The sequence below is a fragment of the Myotis daubentonii genome, chromosome 10 (genome assembly GCF_963259705.1).
Source record: "Myotis daubentonii chromosome 10, mMyoDau2.1, whole genome shotgun sequence".
Classification (NCBI taxonomy): Eukaryota; Metazoa; Chordata; class Mammalia; order Chiroptera; family Vespertilionidae; genus Myotis; species Myotis daubentonii.
Window position 1 is genome coordinate 71,036,608 of NC_081849.1, and position 17,418 is coordinate 71,054,025.

Genomic DNA, 17,418 nt, shown 5'->3' on the forward strand with positions numbered 1-17,418 from the left:
TAATAAAAATAATCAATTAATTGATGTATAATATTATTCTTACAGTAACGATCACTAGGTATTTCCTCTGTGCCAGGTTCTGTGCTTATTTATCTCCAGGAGCCCTGTAAGCCGGGCACCATCATAATGGCCATTTTACAGATGAAAAAAATGAGGCACAATGAGGCGAGGCAACCTGTTCCAGGTCAAACAGCTCACCAACTGCTCACACGAAAACCATGAAGAATCCACCTCCCTGTGCCTCTTACTATGTCATATCACAGCGACAGAGGGGATGTCTCAAGTTCTGGGGTAAAGGAAAGGGAGGGAAGAGAGGAGAGAAATCTAACATAAAAGCCTAGATTATGTGCTACATGCTTGACATATGTCATCTCACGCATCCTCACAATAATCCTACTAGCTAGGTACCATTATTATCCCAATTCATAGGTGAAAAAAATAGATGCTTGCAGATGTCAAGTAATTTGCCCAAGATGGAGCAGGCAGTCACACTCCAGGGGTCTGACTCTAAAACTTACTGTCTTTCCCTTGCCCTTTGCTACAGAAGCGTTAGCCAAGAGGGAAGGCCTGGGAGCAGCTTTGGCTGAGGAATAAGAATATGAGAAAAGGGTTGATTTTGGAACGAAGGGAGGAAAGTAAACCAAGAAACAGAATGTGCCGCCACAACTTGGATCTCTAATAGTCCACCGCCACTTTCTGGACACTGTGCTGTGTACGCACTTACGTGCGTGCGTGTAGACGGAGTGATATGCATGTGTGTAAGTAAGTGGGATAGTCTGCTTTCAGATAGGACCCAGAATTCCTCCCGTCCCTGCACATGCTGCTCTCCCATCCAGGGGTGGAATCTGTTTCTCCTCTGGGTCCATCTTGTGATTTGCTTTGACCAGCGGAATGTGGTGAAAGTGACTGTGTGCGCGGCTTCTGCTGTTCTGTCCTGCCTTGAGCCACCACGTAGAGACACCATGTGGAGAGCAGAGGCCAGCCAGCCCTCAGCAGTCCCAGCCCTCTGGCTGAGGTGTCAGCCCTGCTGGAGCCTTCAGCCCCAGTCACCCCATCAGACATCTACAGGGCACGAGGGACCCCAAGTGAGAGCGGCCAGAGAACCACCAGCCGAGCCTCACCTGGACTGATGAGCTGCACACAAGGAAATGGATGCTGCTTTAAGCACCGATAAGACTCACAGATAACGGAAACGGTGTGATGATACAGATACAGATAGGTGGGTAGGCAGGCTTTATTGGTTTCCTGCTTGGTTTGGGGCAAAATTCCAGAAAGATAAGCTTTCTGGGTAGCCAAGTTTCAGAAAGGTAAAATGTCATTTAGAAAAGAAAAACTCTAGCTCTGACAGAGGGAAAGCAACGTCATCGGGAAAGTATATGGGTGGCATGTGAATTTTTAAAAGAAGTCTAAGTGTGAGAGCTCACATTTATTCAAATACTTGTGATTAGTTATTCAGTAGGGTTAGCTCTTGGATAATGTTTATCACATGACTAATTATCTTAGTGACTCAGGTGTGAGGTCATGGAAAGTGCACACAACTGAGTATCGGAAGACTGAGCTCTGGGTCCAGGCTGGGACTCACCAGGAGTCACCAAACCTCATTCATGTCTCTCAAGTGTCACCTTCTTGGATACGCTACCTAAAACAGCAACCCCAGCCCCTCCTATCCCTTTCCTGGCTTCCTCTCTCTGCACAGCACTTCTCACTATTTGGTTATTGCCTGTCACCCCCAGGAGAATATGAGCTCCATGAAAACAAAGACATTTATGCTTACATGTTTGCTTTTCACTGCTGTGCCCCTGGCATATAACAGGCACTCATTAAACACATGCTGAATAAATGAATTTACTTATCTGTTAAATGGGAATAATGTACGTGACAAGTGCTATTGTGAGCAGCAACTGAGATGGTGGGTATTAAAGTATTTAAAAAATATTTTTATTGATTTCAGAGAGGGAGAGAGATAAATAGAAAAATCAATGATGAGACAGAATCATTGACTGGCTGCCTCCTGCATGCCCCACACGGGATCAAGCCCGCAACCCAGGCGTGTGCCCTGACCGAGAATTGAACCTTGACCTCCTGGCTCATAGGTCGACGCTCAAACACTGAGCCACCCTGGCCGGGCCAGGCTAAAGTGTTTTATAAACGACAAGTCCAAATAGAAAATCAAGCATTATTACCGTGTTATACGCGAGTTCATGCTTCCTCCTTCAACACTTACTCTGCGGAGTGAACTCTGTCTTAAAGAGCGCCTCCCTCTCCCTGTGATTCGCACAAGGTTCGTAGGTGAGGCTAGAGGCCAGGTCTGAGGGGACATGCCAGGTTCTGTCAGCCTCCAGCATCGGGGCACATGTCTGCCTCGGTTTTTTGGAAAGAGAAGGGGGTGGTGAGTGAGACAGTATGAGAGATGCAGAGGCCGCCAGAGAGTGTCAGAGAGGAACAGAGCCAGACCAGGAGCAGCTCATAGCCACTCTTGCTCCTTCAAAGGAAGGGAATAAAACATTTAAAGAGTTAGATAAAAGAAAAAGATGAAGCAAAGAAGCAACACACGATTTAAAACTAGAAAAGTTGTTGAAAGAATGAGCCGGAGAACTTTTGGTTACTGTCTTGGACGCTTACAGCGTATCAGGGGCTACACTAATATCCCTGGGGCTCTCTCAATGGGCCTCGGAAAGGGATCAGTCACCAGGCTTGCCAGGCAGGAGAGGAAACGGAGGCTTGGAGAGGACAGGGACTTGCCCAAGGTCACACAGCTAGAGAGTGGCAGGCTAGACTTAGGTCTTTTTGCTCTTAATTTCTATGTCTCCCAAGGAGAGTTTTAAACACTGGTACGTGCTAAACAATAGGAAACAAAGCGAACACCACGTGCTGCGCGGGTGGGACTGTAACGTGGTGCAGGCAGCGTGGAAAACGGCATGGAGGCTCCTCACCAAGTTACACCCAAGAGAATGGAAAGCAGAGTCTCGAGGAGATATTGGCACACCGTGTTCACAGCAGCACTATTCGCAACATCTAAGAGGTGGGAGCCGCACAGCCACCCACCGACGGATGAAAACGGCAACTGGTGTACCCACCGTGGACTTCTGTTCAGCTTTAAAAAGGAAGGACATCATGGCATACGCTGCAACAGGGATGAACTTTGAGGACATTATGCTAAATGAAATGAGCCAGTCACAAAAAGACAAGTACTGTACAATTCTACTTATATGAGGTACCTACTGGAGTCAAATTCAGAGAGGCAAAAAGCAGAATGGTGGTTGCCAGGGGCTGAGGAAGGGAGATGGAGAGTTATTGCTTAATGGGCATGGGGTTTCAGATTTACAGGATGAAAAGGCTCTGGAGATCAGTTTCATAACACGAGTATAATTACCACTGCTGAACGGTACACTTAAAAATGATTACAATGGTAAATTTTATGTTATTTTTTTTTTACCACAATAAACAACCACCACGCATGCACATGCTAAAAATTGAAAAATCAAAACAACAAAACCCCCCAAGCCCCCACCCCCCAAACCTTCAGCTATTTGATAGGTCAGAATAAAAGGGGTTTCTCATTGCAAGAACACTAAAGCAGGAGCTAGAAACCACATTAGATGCATTTATTATTCAAGTCACACTGTTACTTCAAATTATTTTCCTACCCCAGAGGAAGTGACCCAACGACATCCACATTGTACGACTCGTGCAAGCTGAACCCAGCTGAAATGCCCGTTCCCATCACCACCTAAGACAGACACAAACCAAATGTCCTTTACAGATGAGAATTCAAATGCCACCAAAGTGAGCTCTTCAAATGCTGTTAGCCAAGCCAAATCTATTCTCACTCAACTTTCGGTTTTAAAAAGAAGAATTACAGTTAGCTTCTAGCAATTCTAAATTCTCCTGACGACTCTCCCCGGAAAATTAAAATGGACTCTAGTTTCCTTGTGGCCTGGTGCTTTCCTTTTTCTTTTGGTCTGTTCCATGCTGAAGTGTTTGGCTAGTTGACTGCAAACAAAAAAGCCCATAAAACCTTTCAGGAGTTGGCTGTGCATGTGGGCCAGGGGAAATGTGTCTCTGATCACATGGCGCGAATAGAGGTCACTGAAGCTTGTACTGTGAGGGGGGGTACGATGGCAGGGTATCATTATAAAATGTAGATGCGTGGATAAAAAAGCTGTGGCACTCTTACACCGTGGAATACTAGGCAGCTGTAAAAAAGAAGGATCGCTTACCCTTTGAGACAGCATGGAGGGGCCTGGAGAGTATCATGCTAAGTGAAATAAGCCAGGCAGAGAAAGACAAGTATCACATGATCTCACTCATATGTGGAAGCTAATGAACAAAATAAACTGATGAACAAAATAGATCCAGAGACATGGAAGCATGCGACAGACTGACGAATCTGAGGGAAAGGGAGGCGGGACGGGAAGAGATTAACCAAAGAATTTATATGCCTCTATGCATAACCCATGGACACAGACAATAGTGAGGTTGAAGGCCTGGAGTAGAAGGAGGGTGTGGGGTTGAGGGAGAATGGGGAGTAGAGCAGGTCAAGGGGGAAAGAAGGGGACATCTGTAATACTTTCAACAATAAAGATAAATTAAAAAAATAAAAACCAAAAAAATAATGTACGTTCGGATCTGCAGTCGTCCTGCTGACCCTGTTTCCAGCACCATGTGTGGGGGAGCAGCTTGCAGTTGCCTCCCCCCAGTTCAGCTAGGGTCAGAGTGCAAGGGCCCATCACACACGTTTCCTCATACACCAGCTTCCTGGAATGCCAGGGCACAGATTCAGTTGGTGTGGAAAGCACTACCCTTAGTGAGCTACAAGAAGAGAGAAACAAGAAGGAAGGAAGGCAATTTTCTTCATCCTGAAGAATGATAGCTACAGAGCTTTGAGTGGGCTGCCGAGAAGGAATGAAGGCTGTCCAGGGAAGGGAGTGGGCCCTCACGGTGGTGACAGCTCAGGGAACCCATAATGAGGTGAGCTTATCTGACACAGCAGCCTGAGAGACCAAGTGCATGGGTGCTTCTGGCCCCTTTGATGAGATGCTCCCTGTTCTTTTAAATATATATATATATTTTAATTGATTTTAGAGAGGAAAGGACAGGGAGAGAAAGATAGATCAGTGACGAGAATCATTGATCAGCTGCCTCCTGCACGCCCCCCACCGGGGATCCAGTCCGCACCCCGGGCATGTGCCCTGACTGGGAAACGAACTGTGGCCTCCTGGTTCATAGGTTAATGCTCAACCACTGAGCAACACTGGCCGGGCCGAATTACCCCTTTTTGTTCGTCGCATCTATGTCTGTCACCCTGAATTGTATTAGCTGTGTAACGCAAACTGGGGGTTTGGGGGTGTGTTTGTCCAGAATATTCAAATCCATAGGATAAATGTGGCTTCAGTTTCCATTGCCTCAACTTCATATAGTGGAAACTAATTTAAACCCTGCTTTCCGATCAACACAAACAGATATATTACGAAATAGAATGCAAAACTCAAAAGTGTTTTTATGATCAAAAAGCAAGTTTATGTTTACAGGGAGTCATAAAGACGGTCCCACATTTTCCGGCGTGGCTTCTCTCTCCCTTGCTCTGAGGAGAACTCAGATAAGAAAGTTAAAAAACACTGGATTCCTATAGTCACAAGGATAAAATTCTAGAGAACCATTGCCCTGGGAAACATGAAGGAATCCATTAAAGGGAACCTGGGAAATGGACAGAACCAGGAACCCAGGCCGGGAAAGGCAGTCTTCACCATTTGCTGCACAATTAGGCCTGGCCTGCCCGTCTCCCTGCCCTGCAAAGGAGCTGAGAGCCTCCTGCTGTCCTCCGTGACGAAGCAGGAACTCCGTGCCCAGCCCCAATGACAGAACAGGCTTTGAAACTGCTAGACCAGTGGTTCTCAACCTTCTGGCCCTTTAAATACAGTTCCTCATGTTGTGACCCAACCATAAGATTATTTTCGTTGCTACTTCATCACTGTAATGTTGCTACTGTTATGAATCGTCATGTAAATATCTGATATGCAGGATGGTCTTAGGCAACTCCTGTGAAAGGGTTGTTCGACCGCCAAAGGGGGTCGCGACCCACAGGTTGAGGACCGCTGTGCTAGACAGTCCTGTTGGGATGTAGACATGACCCAAGCACGGAAAAGGATCAAAGCGATTGGTTTCTTCCTGAGCTGTAATGTTGGCCTGTTGTTTTCGTGGCTCAAACTTTTGGCTAAATTTGGGTCAGACACCTATACTTTCTATTTTTTATCCTTATGGTTCTCGAATTATGCACCAAGGTGCCCCAGGGTGCCACGGGGAACTCACCAGGACACCGTGGGATAGAACTTTCAAGGAAAACAGTGACATGTGCCAGACGCTATGCACACTTCTAGTTTGAGGTAGTTCACAGTTTCCACCTCAGTTCCCACTACACTCCTTTTGATTACTCTGTATCTTTGCAAAACTGGGCATTCGGGGGTTGCTGGGGTAGAAAGCAGGTACCATGCAAAATCAAAGTGAAGAGGAAATGGAGGGTAGAAGCGCCCATCTGACTTGAGGATTTGTCAGATGATTGTGGTTACTTAACAGTGTAATAAATATATATTTTATTTCAATTTATGTGCATTATTTTTACAGTTCTTAGGTTGTTAGACATAAATACGTATTAAGTTGCTTGGACTTGACTACTTACTAAATTAAACCATTAGGTATTTCTTTTGACCTAGGAGTGCCAGGAACCAAGAAAGTTGGGGAACTTTTGATTTTTGCTCTTTTCAAAATTGAAACAGCTTAATCTTTTCAGGTTATTAAAGTTATGTGTTCATTACAAAAGAATTAGACAATAAAACACTGAGGCAGAAAAATCTTCCCTAATCTCATCACTCACAGATAATTCCCATGAAAATATTTACAGAGTCTTCACCTATATTTTAAAAATCATCCGTTCAGTGCTCTAATGATTTTTCTTTCTTGTCAGTGTATTTGTACAAGTTCCCCTTTCAAATTCTACCCCTCTCTTGGCAGAACGGAGAGGGAAAAGGTCTAACACCCTGCTCCCTCCCATCCACTTGCGCACCCCTCTCAGAAACAGCTGAAAGTCGACTTACCGCAAAGAACTCTAACGGAATGGGTGCCGGCAATTTCTCTTTAAATCTCTCATTAAACTCCTTGCCACCCAACAGCAAACCAAAAACCATCAGCCCGACGCCTAGGGAACACACGTTGAGGTTTTTAACATTCTGCAACACAGCAACTGTACTCTGTAACACAGTGAACACTGGGGTTTACATCCGGCAGCGGCCCTGGGCAGTCACTAGTGCACTAATTCACACAGCACCCCAGCACTGGGCGTTCTCGTCAGAGCTCTCAGGCTCAACTCGCTCTCTTTGTAGCTTCCCCCAGTGTGGAGCCTTTTCCCCTCGTCAGACACCTTGAAAGCTGAACTCTCATCCAACAATCTTACAGTGCTCTTGGACATGCTCACATGTCAATGTAGTATTATAAAATTCAGAAGAGTAACCCTTGTACTGAGTCCTGAGCACTGGGAAAGGATTAGGGGCTGAATACCAGCAAAATAATACAAAGGTAAAGACACAGAAAAACTTTTAAGAGCTGAAAGAGAGAGAAATCCTGGTGAGCAGATGAAAGAGGAACCAGGTGGGCTTTGAAGGCAAGAGGGTGCTGAAGTTTGAAAAGGCGTCCGGGAGAGTTAAAGAAAGCCGTTTAATTTTATCCTCAGGCTGCAATTCCCAGCACCCCAAATACAGTCAATACTTATCTGGACCCTGGGGAAGTAGGTTACTGCTGAGCCCCGGCTACACACCTTTCTTAGCAATGCCTACAGCGTACTCAGGTGCCTGTCTGTTGTCTCCTGGGTGACGAGGCATTTAGAAAAATCTCAGAGTAAGAAGCATGCTACCAGCTATTATGGGAAATGAAGAATTTAGTTATTTAGGGAATGTTCCTACAGTTTGATTCCATTTGAATCCATCCAGGATTCAATTTAAATGGCACCCCCGCAAAGTGACTTTCCTAGACCTCTAATCTAAAGGTCTCCCTATGCTTCGAACAATATTTTAATCAATTACACATGTATGCAGTTAATGGCTTACTACTCGTCTTCCCATTGGACTGTAAGTTCCAAGAGGGCAACGGCCATGTCTGCCCACTCACTGCTGGGCCTCGCACAGTGTCTGGCACATAAATACCTACAAGGTCTTTTCTGCCCAAGAATAGCTTTAGCATCATCATGTAAATTTCAGTAGCACTTTAACTATCATTTGGTTCTAATTATTTAAACACTTCTTTTACCCATGGGTTACTCAGAAGTAGGTTTTTTTTGTTTCTAAATGTGTGGGAGTTTTAAAGCTATATTTAATTACTAATTATGCCATACTGTGTAAAAATATACTAAATTTTTAGAATTTGTGATCAGTTTTACGTGTAAGTTTCAACACAATTGGTTATTACCATTGTTCCCTATGTTCTTATAACGAATTTATATTTTCTCCGAGTTGGATGCGAAGGTCTATATATTTTTCATTAATTAATTTGGTTAATTGTGTTAGCCAAATCTTTTATAGACTTATTTTCTGCCTGCTTGAATAAGCAGTTTTTGAGAGAGTTAGGTTCTCCCATGACACTTTTAAATTATTTGTTAGTTCCTGAAGAGAATATAATTCTGTCTCAAGAAAAAGCTGTCTTTTCAGCTAACGAGGGTGAAGGTGTAGGCACCAAATAAAGACCTAACAAAAAATTCCTTGCAAGGCAGGCAGTATCGTACATTAATAAAAGGAGAGTTTAAGGTTTAATTCATTTTGTAGTGCTCTTTTCAGAAAAGCGTTAGAATAACCAAGTTTTCCCCACGGTATTAAAATTCTTAGCAAAAAGAAAAGTGAGCCCTGAAGGTAAAAGGGATACAGAAGAGGAGGAGGGAAAAGAAAGAAGGGAAAACTAGGACCAGTAAGTTGCTTACTTACATACACCACTGAAAAGATCCCACTGTACCGCTTTGTTTTAACTCCAAACAGGTATTTTAACATGGAGGTGAAGACATGCACAGCTGCCGCAGTGGTAAAGCCACGCACCAGAGGCTCTGTGAGGTATATGGCCACAAATCCAAACCTACAGACACCTAGGCAAAACTATTTTTTTTTTAAATGACAAAGAAACAAATAAATCACATGATAGATCAGGAAGTTAAAACCAACAGAAAACATACAAATTTCTTTCTGGACCACTTTCTAACACTACGCATTTGCACCTGCAACTGTTAAGCAGCTAACAAATCAATCGCTGATTATACAAAAAACACTGCAAGGTCTGGAGTGGCTTGGAGTCCCAAAGAGCATCAGGCACTCAGAACCGGGGACACGTTGAGTCAATGTCATTGCCTGTTCCTTCCAAGCACATATGAGAAGCCTCTTCCCATCACTAAACCATTCTGCTTCAGGCTTTTCTTGCTTTTGGAATCTCTAAAGTACCCAGCGGAGGTTTGCTGGCTCCTAAAACATAATTAACTTCAGTAAGGCATATAATCGGCCTGGTGCTCCCGGGTGCTGCGAGCTCTGAGCTCTGATCCTACCCACCCAGTAGACCAGCCAAGAGTGCTCAATAGATATTTACGAAATGAACAAACGAGAGCCCATTTCCCCGTCTCTGAGCCTTACCTGAATGATTCCTGCAAGTAAGGTCACTGACATGGCGACTTTCACTCTCAAGGCGTCTCTGGCTTCTGTACCATTGGTTGCGTTTACTCCTCCCGGGATGACTATATCATCTGGTACTAATCGAACAGCCACGCCGCCAATCATCAGGCTAATTACAGCAAACGGACCTGAAATAGTGAAGCATGAATCAAGGAAATCAGTTTCAGTGTAGCTGATGTGATTGCTGCCAGTACTCTAGAGAACACGGGTGAAGTCAACAAATCATCATTGAAATAAAATTGCACTGTTCTCCTTAAGCATGAAACCACGGCTCCTGGATTATACTGGTATGTAAACTGTGTGCGTGCAGATTGTATTCTCCAAAAATGACCATGAGGACATCTTCCATCCCACAGACTCTTCTAGAAATTTGACATTTCCCTATTAAGACATAGACTAATTTTTAATTCCCCTCTCCTTGAATCTGAGAGGACTTGTGACATATTAGTAACCAAAAGAATGCTCTTACCCTTTGAGACAGCCTGGAGAGACCTGGAGAGCATTATGCTAAGCGAAATAAGCCAGTCAGAGAAAGACAAGTATCACATGATCTCACTCATATGTGGAATCTAATGAACAACATAAACTGATGAACAAAATAGATCCAGAGACATGGAAGCATGGAAGAGACTGAGGAATCTCAGAGGGAAGGCGGGGGTGGGCGAGGTTAACTGGGGGAATTTATATGCATATATGCATAGCCTGTGGACACGGAGGATGGTGTGATGAAAACCTGGGAGTGGCAGGTGTGAGATGGAGGGGGTCAATGGGAGAAAAGGGGGACACCTGTAATTCTTTCAACAATAAAGATAAATTTTAAAAAATGCAGCAGCAGAGATACTGTTGACTTCCGAGGCTAGGTAACAAAAGGTGGTGCAGCTTCCACCTGAGAGCTGTTACACTGGCTCCTGCTGCAGCCCTGAGCCTGAGAAAACTCGTTAGGACCACGTGGAGAGAGAGGAGAGGAGAGAGGAGAGTGGGGAGAGAAAGAAGAAAGAGAGAGCGAGCAAAGGGCAAGAGGAGAGGGTGAGAGGGAACAAGAGAGAGAAAGAGGTTCAGGCTTCCTGTAGCTGCTCCAGCCCAGCTCCCTCTGACTCTCAACTGCATGAGACCCTGAGCCAGACCTGCCCAGATGAGCTTTTCCCAAACCCTGACCCACAGGAACTGTGAGACACAGTGAAATGATTTTTGCTTTAAGCTGCTAAATTTGGGGGTATTTGTTACCTAGGAATGGACATCTGAAACATTGTGCCTGTGTTTGCTGGGGGCTGCCTCATGCAGCACCAAGGCTATTATGAAATCCATATAAATCTGATCCTAAATACACAAAATACACTACAGGGAATCCTGAGCCTAAAATCAGATGAAAATGCAATACATGTGTGGTAATTAGGAACTTGCAGTATCACTAATGAAATAAAAAGAAAAACCAGATGCAAGTAAATTGTATTATGAATTAAAACACGTATTTCACAGATTTTAACAACTGCTCTTTTTACACAAGAAATTGTCTTTCTTCCCTCCCGCCCCCGATTATGCCAAGATGATAAGAAAGCTATTAGTTCTAGAAATCTTGGGGGGAGTGTATTTTAAAGTACCTACTGGGTGTGCAGTAACAAGTTATTATTAAGCGGATGTTCTAATAACAAACATGCTATGTCTTCGGCACATTGCAAAGCTGAGAAAGCCAAATGGAAAGGTACTAGAGTATCAAGTATAAGCTTTTACCTATGGATATGTGTCTGGAGGTTCCAAAAAAACAATACATGATAACAGGGTAAAACGAAGAGTACAGGCCGAACACCGGAGGCACAGCTGCCAGCATTGCGAAGGCTAAGCCTGCGGGGTTAAACACCAGACAGAAATAGGGAGATCATTAGAAAAGATGGTTGATATGTATTTTTCTCTTGGTTCTTTATCTCTGATGAACAAGTGACAACCATGTTAACTTAAGCAGAAGTATCTTCACTGGCCCGCCCTTCTACCCTGAACATACACATTATCCTACCTTCTACTTAGAGAGTCCAGGCTGGGATGTCCCCTGGTCATCTCCTCTTTTCCAGGAGTCATTATTGCCTTTGCCTATACCAGCGGTCGGCAAACTGCAGCTCGCGAGCCACATGCGGTTCTTTGGCCCCTTCAGTGTGGCTCTTCCACAAAATACCGGCTCTTGCACAAAATACCGACTTCTGCGCATGGGCCATGAAGTTTCAATCGCACTGTACATGCGCGCCCGCACGTGGTATTTTGTGGAAGGGCCACACTCAAGGGGCCAAAGAGCTGCATGTGGCTCGCGAGCCGCAGTTTGCCGACCACTGGCCTATACCGAGTCATAGCCACCTCTAATTGACTTCCCACATTCATTCTGGTGCCCCTCCCACCAACCAAATCCATTCCCCAAACAGCAGTCTCAGTGACTCTTACAAAGGAAACCCAAGTGAAAAGCATGCTGATAGCTTTCACTGCACTCAGAATGAATCCACAAGTGGCTAACACGGCTAGGCTGATCAGCCCCTGCCCACCTCACTCCCAGAACACTGCCTTTCTGTTAATTCTGCAAATCATGTCTTCAAACACCCATTCTTTTTCTGCCAAGTGCCTTCACACATGCTAGTCCTTCTGCCTGCAATGCATTTCCTCTCGTCCTTTTTACTGATTTCAAAGAGAGGAAGGGAGAGTGGGACAGGGATAGAAACATCAATGATGAGAGAGAATCACTGATTGGCTGCCTCCTGCACGCATTGAGCCCATAACCCCGGCATGTGCCCTGACTGGAAATTGAACTCTCACCTCCTGGGTTATAGGCCGATGCTCAACCACTGAGCCACACCGGCTGGACACCTCTCTTTCTTTACCTGCCTCCTACTCATCCTTCAGGTCTCAGCTCACATATCATTTCCTTAAAGAGGTTTTTGTGATTTACCTTCTTAAATTAGGTCTCCCTGTGATTATCTCATAGTATCCTGTATTTTCCTTCATAGTGTTTAACATAATCTATATATATGTGTATATATATGTATGTATATATGTATATGTATGTATGTGTATGTGTGTGTGTGTGTGCGTGCGCTAATATGCAAAGTGTCCCCACGGGAGTTCGACCGGGAGTTCTATCGTTTGCTATGACATATGCTGACCACCAGGGGGTGGCACAGAATGAAGGAAGGCCCCGGCTGGCCGCTGGGGAAGGAAGGCCTTGGCCAGCCCTGATTGCCTGCCAGGCCTAGGGACCCTAGCCATGCACAAATTTTGTGCACCGGGCCCTAGTTTATACATAAAAATGTATATGTGCTTTTATTTGACTCAGGTCTCTGTCCCTGATTGGGGAGTTAGTTCCATGAAGACAGGGAGGGACAAGCAGATCTTGATAAACAAGTGTAAATGGATGAACAAATTAATGAGATATTCTTAAATTCTTAATATCACATATAAAAATCACACAAATGCAGAGAATTTAACATTTCATGATCTCTTGTAATTAGAATATGAGCTTATCATCAAAAACCTTAATGATGACAACCCCAACAGCATTTCACAGAGTGACTGATTAACCCAGGCAGTTCCTAACTGTACTGATCTGCAAAACAATATCACCACATTCTACGACCGCTAGCTCTGGGGCTTTTTAAGGGTTACATTTTTTTCTGGAGAATTCTTTTAGACAGGTAAAGGTTACTAGAATGATATGATAAAAACTATGAATTTGCAATCATGATGAAATTAAACAGAAAGAAGGTCAAGCAATTGTTTGAGGATAATGTAGTAAGAGAAACAAACAAAAATAAATAAATATATTCTACTGACCTTGAGGAAGCTGAAGCACCCCTGTGCTAATGCCTGAGACCAAGTCACCCAACACATACTCCTTGAATTTGTATGCTGGCAACCACTTAGTTATGGGTAAGAACATATAAATGATATTTCTTATTTTCTTCGGAGTACATCTGGGAGGACAAAAAAAGACAGAGAAAAAAATGAGGAACATTTCTGTAGAGTTTGAACGGAGGCACTTTCCCTTCCTTTTATCCTGGAATGCCAAGGAAGACATTCCCACTGGTGCCGAGGATAAGCTTTCACTCTGCAGAGATCAGAGACAAGAAGAGCTGTTCTTGCAATTTGTGTTGTTGGGGACATCTAAATCAGCTCCATAATAATGCTCTACAACTGGCCGTGAAAAAGAAGAAAAAATTAGCTTCAGAACAACTGAGATAACTCCGAAGCTATTATTTTAATAGATACAATCCTTAGTGTACTTCCTGTGTTGGTGTAAAAGCGAAGTCGGGGAATTATTTACTGGTTGAGTTAACTTTTGAATGTGGAACCAATGACCAGCATCTGCCATTAGTTTTCCTCTTTCCTTATAAAATCAAGGAAATGTATACAGGTATTTTGAGTTTTATTAACATACGTCCCTTGCTTTAGGGTCTTTGATTCGGTAAACTCAGAATGCCATTTGTCACTGGGGTGTAATAGCTGAGTCTATTATGTCTGGTTGCCTTGATTAACTGGAAGACCAAGCTGATAAAACCAAGGCCTTGCATTTAATCCCTGTGGGCCTTGGCCAATTTTTTTGCCAGGCTATGCCCATGATCAAAGACATCACTGAGTAACAGTATGGGCAGATGAGTTCCATGGCCACAAGGAAAATTTTAAGTGTTCCCGGTGACAAGGAAACAATTTGTTCCATTCAAAATATATTATTGCAGCATGCATGGTATTTTTATATAGTATCTTTCGTGGTTAAGAGTATTTGGCAATTTGATGAAGGAAAATATTAGAAGCAAAATGTGAGGCAACTGTGGTAAGAGCAATAACTTTGAGTAAAACAAACTAGATTTGATACCTTGTTTAGAAAATTGAGATATTAATAATAGTTACACTTATATAATACTTGCCATATGCCTAATCCCCTAGTAACTCTACGACGTAAGTGCTATTATTATACCCATTTTACAAACCAGGAAACTCAAGCACATAGCTGGTAGGTGGTTGGGACTAGGATTAAAGCTCAGGCAGTCTGACTCCAGTGCAAACATTTTCCACCTCTCCTGAAAGGTGAAGCTTAAATGAACACAGAACACAGAAGGAGGCAGTAATCAAATGGTTTGGTTTTGAAGTTTGGGAGCTATCAACAGGCACACATGTATTGACATTCTCACACCTGCAACATGGCTGTGTTTGTGTCTCCAAAATTAGGAGTCACAGGCCACTGAGGGTCCTTGACAGTATAGGTTGGGGATTTAGATTCAGGGTTTTGCCAAATGGGGTAGAAAAAAAGAGAATGGCTGGAGCATTCTGAGAGACAAAGGGAAAAGGTGGATATTCTGAATGTGGTGGAGAATTGGAAGCGGGTTATTTATAGGAACCTTTACACATAATCCCCAAGCCACAGCAGGAATTCAGTAAGTATGGTGAAATACATAATGAAGCTCGTGCTCAATCAAATATCTATCACCGACAACCCTGTGGACAGTTCAGCAAATCACGAGCGCTCACCCTTTTTCCCCCTCCATTTCACCAGATTTTCCTTATACACTTGACCTGGTTTCTCTCACAACTGAATGACAGAATACAGGAAACAGGTTAAAACACAACATACGTGAATGCCTGTTTTAGCTTATCCCCAATGGAATCCGGAATCTTGTCCTTCGTGTGCAGTATTTCCTGGAGGGCCAGATGACTAAAGATAGGCCTGTCCACATAGTACTTCTGGGCCGCTGCAGGGATTTCAGTTTCTTCAGCATGATCCATAGTACTCTGAAATTATTCATCAACAGCAGGAGACAAGCATTTCCTGAGTGTCACTAGGGAGAAAATAAACACTCTATTTCAGATGCCAAAATCTAATTGATGACTGCTCTTAAGCATCTCTTCCTTGCAGCATTCTAAGTTCTGAATGCTTCATCTTTGGACACCCGAGAGCACCTAACACAGTGATCTGTACATAGCAGGCACTAATACATGAAATAATATCAATAAAAATCACCACCCCTCCCCAGGTCAATAAGTGACTCATTGACCAACCACAGGCATCATGAAAAAAATATGCTTAGGTCCAAAGAGGTTGAAAACAAGAGTCTAGTATAAAAAAGAATTCTAGCAGCAAATGAAACCAAGTACCAATAAGGATAGTATGAAAAGATTAGTCTGGAGAAAGGATTTTTGCACCAGAATCTGACAAATAAAGATTGTATGTTTTTGGTTTGGGCTAACTTTTTAAAAAATATATATTTTTATTGATTTCAGAGAGGAAGGGAGAGGGAGATAGAAACATCAATGATGAGAGAGAATCATTGATTGGCTGCCTCCTGCACACCTCACACTGGGGATCAAGCCCGAAACCCAAGCATATGTGCTGACCCAGAATCAAACCATGACCTCCTGGTTCATAGGTCGATGCTCAACCCAAACCATGCTGGCTGGGCTGGGCTAACTTTTTATGGCCACTCTAGGGATATCACAATATCCAAGAATATCTGGGCTGATGTATGAGCAGAGTTTGACACATGGCAATGCTACCACTCTGCCTTCTAGCTGCCCCCAACTCCTCCAAAACAATACATGATAGTGTTGTAGAAATGTTTGTAATTCAGGAAAATACCAAGCTTAGAGTCCCATTCGCTCTAAGAAATTCCATTTCTTTTCCCCTCACTCTCCTTCAATGTCCCCCACACACTTATCATTGTAGCTTTCAAAACCTGGTTTTGTGTTCTGTTTCTCTGAAGTCTCCCCCTCACCTCTAATCCTTCATAGATGTGTCTATAGTTGCTACTTTGTGTATTTTTCCATTTTTCTCCCGCTGTATTACAATTATTGGTCTCCTCTTCTAGACTGTAAATTCCTCCAGGCAACACCATACTCTGAATTCCCGGGATCTGAATTCTCAGGCCTTGTTTCCTAGCAGGCACTCAGTGACATGATTAAAGCCATATGAGATCCTTTAAAAAAAGTAATCTTTATAATAGGTGATATGCTAGAACATAACATAATAAATATAGTAAGGGTTAATATAAAATGCTTACTGAAAAGTACATGAAATAAATTTTGAAGAGGAATTTGAAATATAAAGGCGTGATTTAGCCGTAAAAATGGTGCTTTGAATTTGACATTTTAATTTAGGGAATTGGTTCTCAGGCCTGGCTGCACATGGGAATCACCTGGGCAGCTCTAACTACCACTGATGCCCGACTACAGCCAGGGATTCTGATTGAATTGGCCGGGAGGCAGGCAGGGATTGAGAGCTTACACGCTCTCCGCAGGAGTCTAATGTGCAGCCAAGACTCAAAACTGCTGACTTAGCGGACGGCGGTATGAAAAGCCACACTCCCCCAGTACGCCACAAGTCAATTCTTCAGTCTACGTGTATCCAAAATATAGCATGGGGCGTGCTGACATCCAATTTTGTTCTTTATCTCAACTTTAACACATTTTGCTAAATTGGGCAACTGTAACTCTCCCTAGGTTAGGAAGAGACAGAGTAAAGAGGGGGCTCTCAAATATTTTTGAAGTGTTGGGACCCTGGCTGTAGGCTCTGTCCTCCTTGAGATAACTGTTGGGCAGCGTAGAGATGTCTTAAGTGGGGGAAAGAAAGGCCTGCTGGGAGGGGTCAGGCCTGGGAAGGCGCAGAGCATGTTATAATGAAAGGCTGTCCTTTTGGGGAACTTCTAATGCTCATCAGCAATAATTAAGTAATTAAAGCCTCGAAAGCTATCAATAACCACCTTAT

General features: G+C 43.6%; 1 protein-coding gene across 1 annotated transcript in view; it reads right to left on the reverse strand.

Moving 5' to 3' along the window:
• Positions 1-17,418, reverse strand: part of SLC26A5 (solute carrier family 26 member 5) — a 46,025-nt gene that overhangs the window by 13,516 nt on the left and 15,091 nt on the right. The window contains exons 3-9 of the mRNA XM_059712764.1: positions 15,292-15,496; positions 13,497-13,636; positions 11,421-11,531; positions 9,654-9,820; positions 8,964-9,128; positions 7,092-7,244; positions 3,648-3,730 (exon numbers count right to left, since the gene is read on the reverse strand). Of these exons, the coding sequence (XP_059568747.1) occupies positions 3,648-3,730; positions 7,092-7,244; positions 8,964-9,128; positions 9,654-9,820; positions 11,421-11,531; positions 13,497-13,636; positions 15,292-15,443 (971 nt within the window). The 5' untranslated portion in view covers positions 15,444-15,496. The remainder of the gene's footprint in view (positions 1-3,647; positions 3,731-7,091; positions 7,245-8,963; positions 9,129-9,653; positions 9,821-11,420; positions 11,532-13,496; positions 13,637-15,291; positions 15,497-17,418) is intronic.